Source organism: Narcine bancroftii, chromosome 6 (assembly GCF_036971445.1).
Source record: "Narcine bancroftii isolate sNarBan1 chromosome 6, sNarBan1.hap1, whole genome shotgun sequence".
Classification (NCBI taxonomy): domain Eukaryota; kingdom Metazoa; phylum Chordata; class Chondrichthyes; order Torpediniformes; family Narcinidae; genus Narcine; species Narcine bancroftii.
This window is the reverse complement of record NC_091474.1, coordinates 214060113-214079064: the sequence shown is the minus strand read 5'-3', so window position 1 is coordinate 214079064 and position 18952 is coordinate 214060113. Positions and strand designations below refer to the sequence as shown.

The 18952-nt window shown below is 39.4% G+C and overlaps 1 protein-coding gene across 6 annotated transcripts in view; it reads right to left on the bottom strand.

Moving 5' to 3' along the window:
* Positions 1-18952, bottom strand: part of cep162 (centrosomal protein 162) — a 181800-nt gene that overhangs the window by 28472 nt on the left and 134376 nt on the right. For all 6 annotated transcript variants that reach the window (XM_069887444.1, XM_069887448.1, XM_069887446.1 and 3 more), the window contains 3 exons: positions 17774-18001; positions 3589-4214; positions 1746-1887 (listed from right to left, as the gene is read on the bottom strand). In XM_069887444.1, the coding sequence (XP_069743545.1) occupies positions 1746-1887; positions 3589-4214; positions 17774-18001 (996 nt within the window). The remainder of the gene's footprint in view (positions 1-1745; positions 1888-3588; positions 4215-17773; positions 18002-18952) is intronic.

Genomic DNA, 18952 nt, shown 5'->3' with positions numbered 1-18952 from the left:
GCCATATTAAAGCCAAAAATGCTGCCAGTGTTTGATCGAATGAATGGCACAATCCCTTCCAATTTTATTCTTCCTACATATGTATATGGGTAGATAAAATGGCTGTGTTTTGTTTCATAAACAATTACAAAATAGGGAGTCAAAGTGAAAAATTGCTAAAGATGGACATCTGAACAAAAAAAAGCCGAAAATACAGCACAGTATAGGCCTTTCGGCACACTACGTTGTGCCAACCTATATACTATATACACAATGTTGTGCCAACCTATATACACAATGTTGTGCCAACCTATATACACAATGTTGTGCCAATCTATATACACAATGTTGTGTCAACCTATATACTATATACACAATGTTGTGCCAACCTATATACTATATACACAATGTTGTGCCAACCTATATACTATATACACAATGTTGTGCCAACCTATATACTATATATACAATGTTGTGTCAACCTATATACTATATATACAATGTTGTGCCAACCTATAAACTATATATCCCCAAAAACCTAAACCTTCCTTACCTCATAACCCTCTATTTTTCTTTTATCCACGTTGCCTGTCTAAGAATCTCTTAAATTTCCCTAATGTTCCAGCCTCCACCACAACCCCTGGAAATGAGTTTCAGACACCCATAACTCTGTGTTAAAAAAAACTTACCGCTGATGTCCCCTTTAAACCTTCCTCCCTTCACTTTGTACAGATGCCCTCTGGTGTTTGCTACTCCCGCTCTTGGAAAAAGGTGCTGGCTGTCTATCTTATCTATGCTTTTCATAATCTTGTAGACCACAATAGGTCAAGCAGCATTTGTTTCAGTTAATGTCTCAAGTCGATGCAACAGTCCCAGTTTGGACAAAGAGTCATTGACCTGAAATGTTTTACCACTAATGCTGTTTGACGTGCTGTGCATTTTATATTGAGATAGTGGATTTCAAATTACAGTAAAACTACAAGAGCGCTGTGGTGATACATGTATATATGACTGTCACCCAATAGTGACTCGCTCCCTGGTGACCCTGGACCTCCCTCTCCCTGTCCTCAGTTGAGCACTTGGAATCAGGTCAGGTACAAGTCTAAAATGTCATAAAGCCTATCATTCCTCGCTCTATGGCTTTGGTGTTATTGAGAAAGTGTATCAAGCACAGTCTACCAAAATTTGGAACATTTAATGGTTTAGCAGCTGTTTATTGCTAGATATTCATTGGGGCCCCTGTTCCCATGTTCCCTTCAAATTCACCTGGTTTTGTTTCCACACTCCCTTAAAACATACCAGGGCTTTTCTTTTGTACAATCCCTTTGAATTTAACCAGGTCCTTGTAAAATTTATTATTCCACCATGTAATAGTAAATTAAAAGTATGTTGAAGTACAATAGCATCCAATAGTCTGGAAAAATCTGTTAGTTCATCACTTAAGTGCTGTGCATATTTACTGTAACAGCAAATACACAAAATTCATATCAGCAGCTGATTCCTGGGTTCTTCATAAGGCACCATCTATCTTTGCCTGATCTGTCATTAAATTCGACTTGAAGTCACAATCCCTCAACATACTGAAAAAAATGGCACTTAATTACATTTCATAATCTTGAAACAACCTAATATTTTTTAAAATCTGCTCTATTTTATGAATCCCATCGATACAAAATTGTAATACCATTATCAATACCTGATGACAGTTCTGAACATTAATATTTAAAAAAATAGGTTGTGTAATATTGGAAATAAATTGCTTGTACCTCTTGAGCAGTAATTTTATTGGCCAATTCAGCCACTTTGGAGGAGGAGTGTTCCAATGCATGCTGAGTTAATATCTGTTCTATTTCTTGTTGATGAGATGCTTTTAATACTGCAACATGCTCAGAAACACCATCCTGTGCTCTACAATAGAGAGATCAACATTTAAATAACCTACTTCATGGAACTTATTAACCAACACCAGAAAATAACTGGTAGATATTGTTTATTCTACTAAAATATATTCAGATTTGGATTAAGCCCATTATTTGCTTCTTAGCTTTCATCTAGATTTCAGTTTGGCTTAGTTGCAGCCCAAGGCTTCATTGAATACACCAACAAGGTTTATATTTTAGAAAAGTACTGAGGGTAGCCCAGCTCTTCAAGTTAGATGTCATATTCTTGTCTTTCCATAGAACTATTTATTACATCACCTTTCATAATCTCAGTACTTTGTACCCAATTAAGCATTTCTGGATGCACGAAACACAGAACGAATCATGCTCCTTCAATTGGAACCAAAACTAATCACTATCACACAGCAGATTATCTGGTCATAGGACAAATATCAGGAAGGGGCACTAATAATCTTTCATATCTTTCACTATCTCCCATAGTAAATAAAAGGTTAATGTTTCTCTTGGCTATTCTCTACCATTAATTATTCAACAAGCACCTTCAAATGCAAAATTGACAGAACTTACTTTTGAAAATATTGGGCTTGTCTACATAATTATTATTATTCCAGATTCAATACATTTGAAAGTTCTCCTGACACACTACACAGAGAATAAAATTAATTTAGTAAATTCTTGCTCTGAGTTTGCAAATGAAAGGAATTATATTTCAGCGAGTAAACAAATCAAATGACAGTAAAAGAGATTACAGTTAAATGAAAGAAGCTGCAATGGAGAACCACAGTCGAATAGTAGACAAGTTAGGTTAAATATATTGAATTTTAATGAAACTCAACTCATGAAGTAGTGTCTACACTTTCAGTTGCCATATTTTTAAACTGATAGAGAATTGGAGAGGATGCAAAAAATGATGGTGCGTGAACAAACTGTAATCATTCCTTGCTCCAAAAGGTTTTGATTAAGGTCTTGAAGAACTTAAATTATAAACCATCACTGTAAAATGCTCATTAAGAATTCATTTCAGAGGAAACCAGATTAGTAAATGAAGGAGAATAGAACAATTATTCTGATATGGATTTGGATGAAAAGGGAAGGCTTATTAAGTTGAAAGACCTGGTTTTGAGCTATATTAGACAAAGATTTGGCAGAATGGATAATATCCTACAGCATTCCTATTTTTGACATTTTAATCATTTAAATTCAAATATACAACATAGTAACAGGCCCTTTTGGCCCATGAGCCCACGCTGCCCAATTACACCCAATCGACTTACAACCCCAGTATCTTTTGAATTGTGGGAGGAAAACGGAGCACCTGGAAGAAATCCACATAGACAGTGGGAGAACGTACAAACTCCTTACAGACAGTGCTGGATTTGAACCCCGATTACTGGTGCTGCAACAGTGTTGAGCTAACAGCTACGCTTACCTTGCCACACTTGTTTCAGTGAAGTTCAAAATGTGAAACCTTAAAAATGCCCTGACTTTGGTCCTGGGCACATTTTATATTGACACAGTGAGAGAGACAACATTGAGGATGATATATTGATGGTGGTGGATATTTAGGTTAGGAAGAAGTGGCCATCAGGGGAAGGGCTGGTAGCTGATCTTCCCCTTTCTTTTTATTCTACTACATTAACAATTATTCCAGGGTGATTTACTCAAATTGCAAGATTTTCAAGGAAACAAATCCAAAATTTGATTTTACCTCCTTGCTTCATTTTCAAACTGGGCGAATTTTGCTCGTTGCTGGTCCATTTCCAAGGACAATCTTTCAATGCTGTTCTTCAGCAAGTCATTTTCCTTCAGAACCTCTAATATATGAGAACCAGAAAAGTCATTTGGCTGATAAGCTTTTTCATCAAACGTTGCTGGGAATGATACAGTACACTCTTTGCCCTTTCTGATGGACTTCTGTCGTGGATCATATTTGTCAGTAGGGGTTTTATTATTGAGGAGCACTCTTCTCTCAATCTGAAGCTTCTGTAATGTTTTAGAAAGCTCTTGTATTTCTCGGTTTTTAGCAGCTAGTTCTAAATTCAGTTTTTCAATCTTAGCTTGTTGAAATGTATTCTGCATATGTTGGTCAACCATTCTATGGGAGCTTTCTTCTCTTTCCATCAGCTTTAATTCTGCCTGGTAAAGCTGAGTTTTTAGCTTTTCAACATCACATCTAAGTCGATTTTCTTTGGATTTGTGGGCCTCTTTCAATTTGAGAATTTCCTCTTCAAGTATCTTCATATTTGCACCAGGATCATCTAATTTTTCCTTCTCATGAATTACCTGGTGTGTCAAAAGTTGTTCAAGTTCTGACACTCTCTGTTCATACTGAATCTGGAAAACATATCGTCATAGTTTATTAATTTCTGTGTTATAAATTTAAATGATAAATGAGAGAGAGAGAGCAGTATGTAAGTTTATGCCTAGCAACAAAGACTATGTTCAATACTCTATTGAGAAAAAAATGGAAAGGCAGAGCATTAATTACAAGGTAAATGGGAAACACTGATGAACAAATGGATATGGATGTACTTGAACATCAGACACCTGCGGTCTATAGCTTTCTTCTTTACAACAAACTGCACTGACAATTTTTGTATAATCAGCAAATATCTTTATAACATTCACAAAATTGCTTGTTATCCATACATATTATGGTTTAAATGATCAACGTATACTACAAAAAAAAGGAACCAAGTCCTGAGCAAGCTCACTGAAATCTATCTTCCAAATGTAAGGAATAATCACCCATTATTCCTTTGGTTCCAGGAGCTTGGCAAATTTTCGATCCAATTTGTGAACCCCTCTTTGATCTCATGGACTTTCACTTTTTATATCAGTATGCCTTAACAAAAGCTTTCCTAAATGCATGTTAGTCCATCAAACATGGTGGTCTCCTTGTTACCTCTTCAAAACTGCAAAACCATAGAACACTACAGCACAAAAACAGGTCCTACTGATCAACTAACCATTGTCAAACTATTTTTCCATCTGGTCCCATCGATTTACACCCGGACTATTGCTCTCCATGTCCCTCCTATCCATGCATCTATCCAAATTTCTCCTAAATGTTGTAACCAAACTCACATCTACCACTTCTTCTGGCAGCTTGTTCTACACTCACCACTCTGAATGAACAAGTTACGACTAATAATTCCCTTAAATATTTTGGCTTTCACCCTTGATCTATCTCCTTTTGTCTTGTCTCACATCTTCAGTGGAAAAAAAAGCCAGTTTGAATTTACTCTACCTGTGGCCTTCATAAATTTGTATACCTCTATCAAATCTCCCCTCATTTTCCAATGCTCCAGGGAATAAAGTCCTAACCTATTCAACCTTTCCACATAACTCAGCTCCAAGTACCGGCAACAACCTTGTAAATTTTCTCTTCACTCTTTCTATCTTATTGATACCTTTCCTCAAGATTCAATTTGTTGTCTGTCATAAAAACAGTATCATATTACACAAAATTGTTTTTGTCTACTGTAAGGCAGATAGATTCACCATCATTATAAATTGCTTGAAGTGCAATTTAGGTGCAGTTAAGGAAAGAGAAGGAAAAGAGAGCTCTCCCACCAAGGGTCCATGAATTCACTCCCGCAGGCACAGAGTCAAGTCCAAACCATCGGCAACCCAAGCTCCAGATTTGAACCTCCGATAAGATTAGAAACCCATCAGTGCTCTTGCATCCTGGCTCCAATACCTGGTACTCCTTCATCCAGTTTTGAGCCAGTCTCCAGTAGTCCACAACCTTGTGCGAGTCCCTTGACCACATTTTCCAGCAACCCACCAGCCAGTAGCCCAAGCCTGTGTGGTTCCTTCAGATGCAGAATCCCCCACTGGTCGGCTGCCATGGTCACCATCCAGTGGGGTGTCTCCTCTACTTTTCCTTCACAGATGGGGGTTGGTCTCCCCGTTTTATGGTGCCCTGCTCCAGTCCTCTACTTTCCTAGAGTGCACAACCCCTTGTGTTTGCTGCCGATCGGAGGTGTTGCCATCTTGGACACAGACCCTTGTGGCTTTGGGATTTTAAATAAAACCACTGTTGGCTCCTTTAATAGATCATTCAAAGCCTATGCGGAGCTGATAGCAGTCAGACAGGGCAGTTGGACCCTGTGGGAGCACTGTGTCTCTTCTCCCCAGGGGTCCACACCAGCGGCAGCACTGACATTCAGCAGTTCCGGCAGCGCTGCCATTTTTATTTTGATCACCTGCAGCCAGAAGATCAACTCTGCTCAAACTACTCCAAATGTGGCCTCAACATCTCAACTGCTGTACTCAATATTTTGATTTATGATATGCCAAAAGCTTTCTCTACAACCCTATCTACCTGTGACATAATTGAAGGAAATATGTATCTACATTCCCAGATCCCTCTGTTCTGCCGCACTCCGCAGTTTTGTGCAAGCTCTACCCTAGTTCATCCTCCCAAAATGCAGCAGTTCATACCTGTCAACATGAAATTCCATCTACCATTTTACAGCCCATTTTTTCTTGCTTTGAAAGCCTTCTTCGCTGTCCACTATTACCCACTATCTTAGTGTCACAAGCAAATATGTTGATCTAATTTACCACAGTATCATCCAGATTGTTGATATAGATTACAAACAGCAATGGACCCAGCACTGATCCTTGAAGCACACATCTAGCACAGACCTAGTGCCCCTCTTTGGTTTCTCCCACAAAACCAACACCTCATCCAATATATGATCATCCTGGAAACCAAGCGACTAAACCTTCTTGACCATCTTCCCATGAAGGACCTTGTCAAAGGTCTTCTTTTAGCCATCTTGATTTTCTTGCATTTCCTATATTCTTGAAAGTAGCCAGAAGTGACCTTTCCTTAGCAAATCCATTCCTACTAGTCCTCAATTAATTTGCTATGTTAGATCGAACAGATAATACTACAGCACAGTACAGGCTATTTGGCCTACAATGTTGTGCCGACCTATATAAATCAACTCCTCATTAACCTGGCACTTCCGTTCCCTTCCCTTCCCTGCTGAATTCACTAAATTATGGGCTATTTCCTTCAGAATTGGTTCCTACAATGTTTGAATATTTCTCTTTACCTTAATGAAACTGTTGATGTTCAAACAAGCTGTTTGGAAACAGACATAATAGAACAGTCAATAAAAGAAGACCTGGTGTCCCTAGATGACTTCTTGACTGCAGATGATATAGTGAGCATGCAGCACATTAACTAAAAGAAAGCAATGACCAATGCTGGAGTCCTTGTGGGTCTTTGTCGTTGTGAACTCTTAGAATGGGAAGCCATTGATGGAGATGCAATTTTTTTCCAAAAATTAAAACTTCCTGCAGCTTTCATAATTGGTCTTAGCTTTAGATTGATTGGCATTGATAAACGGTAATTTCCTTATAACATAATCTGTTGCCATTAGGATTCAGTGCAAGGCGTTAAGCAGTGGTGTCTTCAAGCTGGTTCAGCCATCAATCTCACTGAAATATTCTCAGAGACCGCAAATTAGGAAGGAAATGAAATAGTTTAAACTTTTTTTATACAGTAAAAGCCACTGGCAGCCTCAAGCAATCGGCAAAAAAATTGGTGGAAAATAAATAAGTAAGAAGATGTGAAAGTTTAAAATTGGCGCCCGCTAATGATAGTTCACCAATACATGCAATGTCAAGAAACTGGCACATTCATGCTTCTGACATCTACCAGTCCCCATGGGTGCCAGATACTGGTTTTTTTTAACCATATATAAAGATATGCTCATGTTTCAATCATTAAGGTACGATCTGAGATATATTAAAAAAATTAACATCCATTACATTCTAAATGTTTGGAAGAAGTGCATGAAATAACATAACACTTTCAAGATATTTCACGGCAAGAATATATTGTAAATGTTTTAATTAATTTGGTGCCCTCATTGCATTATCAGAAAAAAGCAAACGTTCAGAAATCCATATTAGATTCTGTTTAGGCAGAAATCTTAAACTGCTCTGTTCCCCATCTTAAAATGCTGTCATGATCCATTGCTGACTGTTCTGTTGTCATTACAGGTACCGCACGGATGGCAGTCTCTTCAATCTGAGGCGCCTGCAAGCTCACACCAAGACACAAGAGAAACTTGTCCGTGAACTACTCTTTGCAGATGATGCCGCTTTAGTTGCCCATTCAGAGCCAGCTCTTCAGCGCTTGACGTCCTGCTTTGCGGAAACTGCCAAAATGTTTGGCCTGGAAGTCAGCCTGAAGAAAACTGAGGTCCTCCATCAGCCAGCTCCCCACCATGACTACCAGCCCCCCCACATCTCCATCGGGCACACAAAACTCAAAACAGTCAACCAGTTTACCTATCTCGGCTGCACCATTTCATCAGATGCAAGGATCGACAATGAGATAGACAACAGACTCGCCAAGGCAAATAGCGCCTTTGGAAGACTACACAAAAGAGTCTGGAAAAACAACCAACTGAAAAACCTCACAAAGATAAGCGTATACAGAGCCGTTGTCATACCCACACTCCTGTTCGGCTCCGAATCATGGGTCCTCTACCGGCACCACCTACGGCTCCTAGAAAGCTTCCACCAGCGTTGTCTCCGCTCCATCCTCAACATCCATTGGAGCGCTTACACCCCTAACGTCGAAGTACTCGAGATGGCAGAGGTCGACCACATCGAGTCCATGCTGCTGAAGATCCAGCTGCGCTGGATGGGTCACGTCTCCAGAATGGAGGACCATCGCCTTCCCAAGATCGTGTTATATGGCGAGCTCTCCACTGGCCACCGTGACAGAGGTGCACCAAAGAAAAGGTACAAGGACTGCCTAAAGAAATCTCTTGGTGCCTGCCACATTGACCACCGCCAGTGGGCTGATAACGCCTCAAACCGTACATCTTGGCGCCTCACAGTTTGGCGGGCAGCAACCTCCTTTGAAGAAGACTGCAGAGCCCACCTCACTGACAAAAGGCAAAGGAGGAAAAACCCAACACCCAACCCCAACCAACCAATTTTCCCTTGCAACCGCTGCAATCGTGTCTGCCTGTCCCGCATCGGACTTGTCAGCCACAAACGAGCCTGCAGCTGACGTGGACTTTTTACCCCCTCCATAAATCTTCGTCCGCGAAGCCAAGCCAAAGAAGAAGACAGGTACAAAATAAGAGTCTAATTTCTTTTTGTAGAATTTGTTGAGGAATAAATGATACCGAGATTGATGATAGGTTTGCTCAATATCTTATTTAAATGATAGGTAGGGAACAAGCAATATAAATTTCAATTCTAAAGAAATGCCATTACATTTTCAGTTAGACGCAACAAATTTCTCTTGCATCAGGGAAACACACCGCTTCACTCCATATCGTGACTAAACTTTTCTCCAAGTTTACTGAAATGGATTGGCTTGTTCAAAAAATGAGGGAAGATAATGGCAACTTTCAAAATTATTTTCTTCATGACCATATTTAGGGCAGCATTAGTCAGTGCAAAGCTATTGCAGTGCCAGCGATCAGGACAGGGGTTAGAATGCTGCACTGAAAGGAGTTTGTACATTCTTTCTGTGTCTGTGACGGTTTTACAAGGGGGCGCTGATTTCCTCCCACCGTTCAAAATGTTACTGGTTAATTAGGTGTAATTGGATGGCACAGGCTCATGGGCCAAAATAGCCTGTCACCGTGCCGCAGGTCTAAAAAATTGAAACATTTAAAAAAGATATCCATTACAGTTGATTTTTTAATTAAATAATGGCAGTACACTGTAGTTCCTGAAAGACAGCAAGTAACAAAGCAATTGACTTACATTATGCCTTTTAAGACCTGAGCCATCCTGCAGATAGCATCAGCAGGAAGCTGAATGATGTGGTGATCAATGTGATGCTACCTTTATGACGTCACTCATATATTACCAACTTTGGCATCAAATTGGGGGCAAAAGGCAGGATATTCCAAGGAGTGGAAAATGTTTTACTCTTATTGAATATATCAAATTACTCAATTCTCACAGAATTGAAAAGATAAGAGAAATTAATTAGAAAGTGTTATCAAAAATTGAGCTCTTTTAAAACATTAACTCAACATTCAAATTGAAGTTTTTGCCATGAAATACAGGTGTACATCATATTAATGGTGCCAAGACAATTAAAAAAGCATCAAGAGCTGAAGCACATGCAGAAAATCCAGGAGATACTAGTGGGCGTCTGCCACTGGGATCCTCAATCCTGCCTTGCCATTCAGTTTGATTATAACAGACAGCTCCAAGAAAAGTGCAGAGAACAAAACAAAGGACTCTACATCACCTTTGTTGACCTCACCAAAGCCTTCGACACCGTGAGCAGGAAAGGGCTTTGGCAAATACTAGAGCGCATCGGATGTCCCCCAAAGTTCCTCAACATGATTATCCAACTGCACGAAAACCAACAAGGTTGGGTCAGATACAGCAATGAGCTCTCTGAACCCTTCTCCATTAACAATGGCGTGAAGCAAGGCTGTGTTCTCGCACCAACCCTCTTTTCAATCTTCTTCAGCATGATGCTGAACCAAGCCATGAAAGACCCCAACAATGAAGACGCTGTTTACATCCGGTACCGCACGGATGGCAGTCTCTTCAATCTGAGGCGCCTGCAAGCTCACACCAAGACACAAGAGAAACTTGTCCGTGAACTACTCTTTGCAGACGATGCCACTTTAGTTGCCCATTCAGAGCCAGCTCTTCAGCGCTTGACGTCCTGCTTTGCGGAAACTGCCAAAATGTTTGGCCTGGAAGTCAGCCTGAAGAAAACTGAGGTCCTACATCAGCCAGCTCCCCACCATGACTACCAGCCCCCCCACATCTCCATCGGGCACACAAAACTCAAAATGGTCAACCAGTTTACCTATCTCGGCTGCACCATTTCATCAGATGCAAGGATCGACAATGAGATAGACAACAGACTCGCCAAGGCAAATAGCGCCTTTGGAAGACTACACAAAAGAGTCTGGAAAAATAACCAACTGAAAAACCTCACAAAGATAAGCGTATACAGAGCCGTTGTCATACCCACACTCCTGTTCGGCTCCGAATCATGGGTCCTCTACCGGCACCACCTACAGCTCCTAGAACGCTTCCACCAGCGTTGTCTCCGCTCCATCCTCAACATCCATTGGAGCGCTTTCATCCCTAACGTCGAAGTACTCGAGATGGCAGAGGTCGACAGCATCGAGTCCACGCTGCTGAAGATCCAGCTGCGCTGGATGGGTCACGTCTCCAGAATGGAGGACCATCGCCTTCCCAAGATCGTGTTATATGGCGAGCTCTCCACTGGCCACCGTGACAGAGGTGCACCAAAGAAAAGGTACAAGGACTGCCTAAAGAAATCTCTTGGTGCCTGCCACATTGACCACCGCCAGTGGGCTGATATCGCCTCAAACCGTGCATCTTGGCGCCTCACAGTTTGGCGGGCAGCAACCTCCTTTGAAGAAGACCGCAGAGCCCACCTCACTGACAAAAGGCAAAGGAGGAAAAACCCAACACCCAACCCCAACCAACCAATTTTCCCCTGCAACCGCTGCAACCGTGTCTGCCTGTCCCGCATCGGACTTGTCAGCCACAAACGAGCCTGCAGCTGACGTGGACTTTTTACCCCCTCCATAAATCTTCGTCCGCGAAGCCAAGCCAAAGAAGAATGATCTATGTTGGCCTCAACTCCCCTTCTGTGCCAATTCCCCACAACCCTCAGTTTATCAAACCTCCAAATGTTTATTTATCTTTACCTTAAAAATATATGATGATCTGATCTCCACCACTTTCAGGTCAAAGAATTCCAGAGATTTACTTCTCCCCAAGAAGAGAAGTTTCTATGAACCTCTGCCTCGTGATTCTCCCATTAATTAAAACTTCTCTTCACGACCCTGTCTAGCCACTTGTATGTTTAAATAGACTGCAAGAGACAGACACAAAACCATATAGCATTTCTTGACGGGACGCTCCTCTCATCCCAAGAATTAGCCTGGTTAATCTCCTTTGAACTTGCCTTCAATGTACTATATCTTTTTTTTCTCTAGATAAGGAGATCAAAACTGTGCACAATATTCCAGGTGTAATCTCACCAACACCCTGCACAACTGTACCAAAACCTATTTACTCTTAAACTCCAATCCCTTTTGTAACAAAACCAAAATATTACTTGCATGCATAACTTGTTGGATATGGCTACAAATATTTTGCAACTTGTGCACTCGAACACATCCATCCCTTTGAACTTTGCTCATTCGCATTCTCTTTCCATTTAGTTAATAATCCGGCTTTGGATTCCTCTTACTGAAATTCATGACCTCATACTTGCCTACATTAAATTCCATTTGCCACTCAATCTATCTTCTGTTTCAGCGTCACAATGTCCTTTCATTTATTTTTAAGTATCCTTGTTATACAGCATGAAAACAGGCCAAGCTGGTCACAGATAACCAAGTTGTCTACCTGAGCTAATCTCACTTGCCTACTTTTGGTACCAAGCCCCCTCAACATTTCCTATTCATATACCTGTTATCATTTCTTTTAAATGTTCAATTGTATTCACCTCTACAGCTTCCTCTGGCAGTTCATTCCAGACACCATCACGCTTTATGTGAAAAAGCTGCTTCTCAGGTCCCTCTTAATCCTTTTTCCTTTCACCTGTGCCCTCTCGTGCTAGATACCCCCACCCTAAGAGAAAACTACCACCGATCACTTTATCCATGCCGCTCATGATTTTATAGACCTCTATAAGGTCAGCCAACTGCCTTTCGTTTCAGCTTTAAAAAAAATGTCCCAGGCTATCCAGTCTCTCCTTATAACTCAAGCACCACAGTCCCAGTTGATCATCTTTGCACTTTATCCAGGTAGTTGAGCAACCAGTCTACACACAATATTCCAAGTGTGGTCTCAACAACATCTTATACAACAGTAACATGACATCCCAATTCCTGTACTGAATGCCCTGACCGATGAAGGCAAACATGCCGATCACCTTCTTCACCATCCTCTCTACTTGTGTCATCTCTTTCAGGGAATTAAGTAGAACACTCTCCAGGGCCCTATTTACTCTGCAAGTCATACCATGGCTTAAATCTATCACAATATATATTTTCACACTTGGTCGAGCTAAAATTCAGCTGCCATTCCTAGGCCCATTTTCCAAATTGAACTAGATCACATTGTAATCTTAGGTAATTTTCTGTACTATCCACTCTACCACTAATTTTGATGTCATCTGCAAACTTGCTCACCACCTAACCACATTATCATCCAAAATGTTTCATAGACAACAAAGAACAGTGGATCCAGCACTGGTCACAGGCCTCTAATCTAAAAAAACACCCAATCTTCCATGACCATTCTCTGACTCCTGCTACCATGCTAAATTTTGAATTGAATGGGTTAGATCACCATGAGATCTCATGCAATCTCACCTTCTGGATGAGCCCACTTGTCAAAGGCAAAAGAAAGCCTGTAGTATCTGGTCTGTCTAACATGAGCCAAGTGAGATCATTCCCCAGCAATGGTGTGCACTGACTGTACCATCAGGATGCGGCATCTCACATCTCAGCATCAATAGGTGAGCTGATGCAATTGGTGCAGCCAAACACCAGACCTTATAGAAAAGCATCTGCACGTGGAGCTGTGGAAATAACAACTGAGAACAAGGATTTACACCAGGTACTCATTTCTAGGTTCCTGACATGAAAGCACATAGCTGAGAATATTTTTTTTTCATGTTCATGGAGGGAAATGCCTTCGTTATAGAGCTGTGCAGCAAGCAATTTGGCCCAACTCATCCATGCTGAAGTAAAACAAGAAAATCTGTACCAGCGTAGTTGAAGTAAAAACACAATGCTGGATAAACTCAGCAGGTCAAACAGTGCCCTTTATATAGTAAAGGTAAAAATACATAACAGATATTTTGGGCTTGTGCTCTTCATCAAGATGTGCTGACCAAGCAAGATGTTACCAACACTAATCCTATTTTCCTGCATTGAGCCCCTCGATCTCAATTTTTTCAAATCCATGTACAGTCCTGTCCAAATTATTTTTTAAATGTTGTAATTGTACCTGCTGCTAACACTTCCCTTTGAGGGCTTGATCCAGATACTAACCACCTTCTGTGCCAAATGTGATGCTCAGCTCCTCTTTAAATATTTAGTTTCTTGCCTTAAAACTTTGTGCTCTAGTTTTAGACACATCTATCCTTGGAAAAACTATTGAAGGCATCTTCTCCATCCATGCCAATTTCAAATCCATTGGATTAATTTGAATTATAGCTATTTTTCAAAAGTGAAATCTTTTCCCAGAAGATGATAATATTGAACACATAAAGGCTTGCATTAAATTTAAAGAAATATGAATTCAAATGAGAACCTTTGATGTAGGAAAGTATTAAAGAGATTGCATCCAAATGTGGTTGGATGCCATGATAGCAGGGGCTTTAGTGTGTCAGGTGATCTATAATTAATTTTTACACCCTGCAGTTTCATAAATTTTGATTAACCGAAGAAAAAGGAGCACGTGGAGGCCTTTTTGCCCTTTGATCCTGATCTGCCAATCAATAAAGATCACAACTAATTTAGCTATGGACTCAGCTCCTGCTACCTGCCTTTACCCCATAATCCTTAATTTCCCTATTTTGCAAAAGTTTATCTGTGTCTTAAATATACTTGTTGATGGAATGTTTAGTGTTTCCTTGAGAGATTCACCACTCTATGGCAAAAGCAGTTCCCCCCTCATCTCCATCCTAAATCTACTTCCTTGAATCTTGAGGCATTATACCCAAGTTCTAGTCTCCACCTACCAGTTGAAACAAATTTGCTTCTATCTTCTCTGCTCCTTTCATGATTTTTACTTTCTATAAGATCCCCTCTCATTCTTCTGAATTCCTGCAAGTATAGTCTCAGGCAACTCAACCTCTCCTCATAGGCTAACCTCTTCATCTTTGGAATCAACCTGGTGAACCTCACCTGCACCGCCTCCAAAGCCAGAGCATCTTTCTCAAGGAAAAAGACCACAACTGTATTCAGTACTCCAGCAACAATGAAGGCCAACATTCCATTTGCCTTCTTCATAACCTGGTGCACCTGCAATCTAAAGTCCCTCTGCAAGATAGCATGCTGCAATCTTTCACCACTGAAATAATAATCTGATCTTTTACTTTTCTATCCAAAGTCAATAACCAAGCACTTACCAGCAGTTCGCTCAATCTGTCAGACCCTTGCCAACTCAGTCAACCTGTCTATATCTCTCTGCACATTCTCTGCATCCCCTGCACAATTTGCTTTTCCATTTAGTTTAGTGTCATCAGCAAACTTCACTTAGTCCCCTCTGCCAAATAATTTAATGTGTTACAAACTAACCGATCCCCCATTAGTACTAACACAGGAAGAGCAATGAAAGATTCGCCACACAGTGGTAAATTCAAAATAATCGTTTTTTTAATTAAACTATTAACCACATTACAGTTCTCACTTAACTCGAAGCTTAACCCCACTATGCGCAAATGTAATTGTATAAATGTGTGAGTGTATTATTTTCCAAACTATTTCAATTTAAACTGGAGTGTGAAAAGTTAGTTTTAAGGTCCAATACTTTAAAGTCTTGTTGAACTTGAAGGCCTGTTCAATTGCAGTTCAGAAGTGATTACAAAACATCTTTTAAATTGTTGTTTCAAGCAATAATTAAGTGTTTGTTAACATTGATTCAGTCCTTAGACTGTTAAAACTCACAAATCTTGTTGAGTTGATTTCTCAGTAAAGATTTCCTAGTGATATTCAACTCCCTCTTAGCTCTTAAGAGTTCTGGAATTTCTCTCCAGGATGAGGCTGGACCCTTTATTTTCAAAAGAGCAGTCGAGAAGTTGTCTCCCTTTTGAAATTTTTGTCGTCGCCTTTTGTTAGGAGTCCCAGAACAGTACCTATTCTGGTTACTATAATTCAGTCGTTTGTTTCACAAAGGTCTAACACAGGTGTGTTCCACAGGGACTCCTTCTCCTATTCTGGCTACCGTAATTCAACCCCTTGCTTCACAAGGGTCTACACCAGTGTTCCGGCTATTGTGATAGAGTACAGATCAGTATATCCTTCTCTTTCTAGAGATTACAGGGTACCACAGAGTCTTGACTTCGCAACTCCTGTAGTATGCTTCTTCTGGTCTAAAGATTCCTCTGCCTTCGGATACAGACTGGTGGGAACGCCAACCAATCATATGGAATTACAGCACCAATGAGGTCAGTCTTAATTCCTGGAAAACGTGATCAGTTATTGGAATTTTAAACATTGCCAACCCCAGTTTCTTGTAAACCATGTGATCTTCTAACTCTGGCTTGCAGATGTCACAACTTCGAAAGAGGCTTAAGTATATCACTCAAATGGCTCTGAATTTCATTCCTCCTGTTCAAGAGGCCTTAATTGCCTTTAAGAACCACACCTGGTATTTGCATTTCAATTAAGAACACTTCTGTTCCATTATGGATTATTCTTCTAGACACTGCAACTCCAAACTGACACTTTTCCCTGAGTGCAATGATGTCTTTGCAAACATGCTGTGGCTAGTGTGTAACCCTGTTCCAAACCAACTACATTATTTAAGATATATTTATAATAAATATAGCTTAACCTTAACCTAAATATTACTATTAACACAGATCCATTACAAATGTATATCAAGAATAGTTGCAGGCCTGACATCAACCACTGCGGTACTCTGCTCAGTGCAAAGCATACACCTGTTCCCTTCTATCCACTTCACTCATTATATCTTTAAATTTCAAACAGAACCATAACTCCCTGAATCCATGCTATGTCTGTCTGATGGAATAATTTATATCCTAATGTTTAGCCATTTATTTCTTAATGATGGTTTCAAGCATTTTCCAGTCGAGTGGAATAAAATTAATTGGCTTATAGGCCTTTTGCCTATTATATTCTCTTTTAAATAATAGAGTGACATTCGCTGGCTCCAATTTGCCCAGACTTCAGAGAATTTTGATAAATTATCACAAATGCCTCAACTATAATTTCCATCATTTTTTTTTCCTGTATCCTGGAATGGGATCAGGGTTAACGTACTTACCTTTATACCCATGACTTTGTTCAGCACTACCTCTTTAGTGATGGTGATTGTATTGGAGGGTCATCATCTCCCACCACACTCATAGTATTTCTCTTTGTCATGTTAAACATGTCCTTCACCATGAAGACTGACACCACATAGTTGTTCAAAGTGTCGGCCATTTCTGCATTAGCCAATAATAATCCCCTCTTCTCGTCTTCCTAGGGTCCCAAGTTTACTTTAGGTACCCTTTTCCAGTTTATATAATTGCAAAATATTTTCTAACCTGTCATGTTGTGCTAGTTTACTTTCATTATCAATCTTCCTTTTCTTTATTGATTGCTTTGTGCTGTTGGTTTTTAAAGTTCTCAAAATTTTCCATTTTCCCGCTACTCTTATTGACTGTAATCATGACCTCTTAATTTGATACCTTTCTTTATTTCCTTAGTTACCCAAGGTTGGCTCTCCCTACCTTTGCTGTCCTTTCTTTTAACTGGAATATACTTAAGCTGAACATTGTGATAACTCTCTTTTGTTCATAACCATTATTCCAAGTCCATGCTAGGAAACTCCTCCCTCATCCCAATGTCTCCCTTGTTCACATAACGCACTGGTTTTAGATGGAAATATTGTATCCTCCATTTGTATGAGAAATTCAGTCATGCTACGATTTTTTTTTAAAGAATCCCAAACAAAAAGATCATTAATTTTACCTAATAGTTATAAATAGTTTTATAAATTTAATAATCTATATTAATGAATATACAATAGAATACAGATTTAAAACATAATAATGCTTCAATAATGTATAGAGAAATTTTCCATCTTTTATCTAATTATTCACATGGAAGGGCATAGGTTTAAATAATACCAATCTATACCTTTATTTTTTGAAATAGTTGTTCCATTGTTCTTATAGTTTTCTTTGCTTCTTCATCTTTTCCCTCTAGATCAGCTTCCAGCTTCTTTACTCTTTTTTCTAGTAATGCTCTTGAATGGAATTCACTTTCTGTTTCAACTGATGCATCAGGTACAGAAGCTGCTGCATAAATAAGAGCTGGCAAGGAATTTGGATAGCGCCTTCGAATGATTTCTTCCATTTCTTTCACCTGACATCAATGAGAAATAAACATGTAATTATATACACTGTAGTCATCTTCATTATATGAACAAAACATATTCTACTGTATTTTTTATTTTTTCAATATTTTATTGAATTTTTCGAATAACACCAAATATAAGCCTTAAATCAAAAGTAATAGGAAATATACAAAGTTATTCCAAAGTTATTGGTTCGATACATTAAAATCTACGCCCATAAAAAACACTAATTCATAAAGCAGGATCCCACTCAGCTTATAAATTATGAAAAAAAATTATAAAAGGACCCCACAAACTTAAACATTTTAAGAAGCATTGGATTTTTTTCCAAAGTTAAGCATGCCATCATTTCATATAGCCATTGATTATGAGCAAGAGGGTCAGCATCTTTCCATCTCATCAATATTGATCGTATAGCAATAAGGAAAGCAAAAGAAACTATACTGGATTGAGCCATAGTTAATTTCAAACAAATTACCTCACTTGCTCCAAAAAGAGCAATTAAAGGATGAGGTGCAAGTTCTACATTAAGAATAAGGTGCAAAAAAAATCTTCCCAAAATTTGGAAAGAACAAGGCCAAAACATATGTAACAAAGTACCTCCTCAGTTCTACATCTGTCACAATTGAAGAAAACATTAGGATTAAATTTAGCCAACTGAACTTAAAATAAACTCGATGTAAGAGTGAATGACGGGCACACAAAGAAGAGGAATTTACCAATTTTAAAATAGAATCCCATGTGGTGTCCAAGAATAAGAGGGGAAAATCTTGCTCCCATAATTTAAAAAAATATTTTTATTGATGTTTACATTGTGCAAATTAAAAAAAAACACAATAAAACACAATTAAATATAATTCAAAATAATACAAATACATGTGGTATATAAAAAAGAAAGAAAAATCTGAAAATCCCCCCCACCTAATATACAACCCCCCTCCCCCCATAAAGAAGAAAAA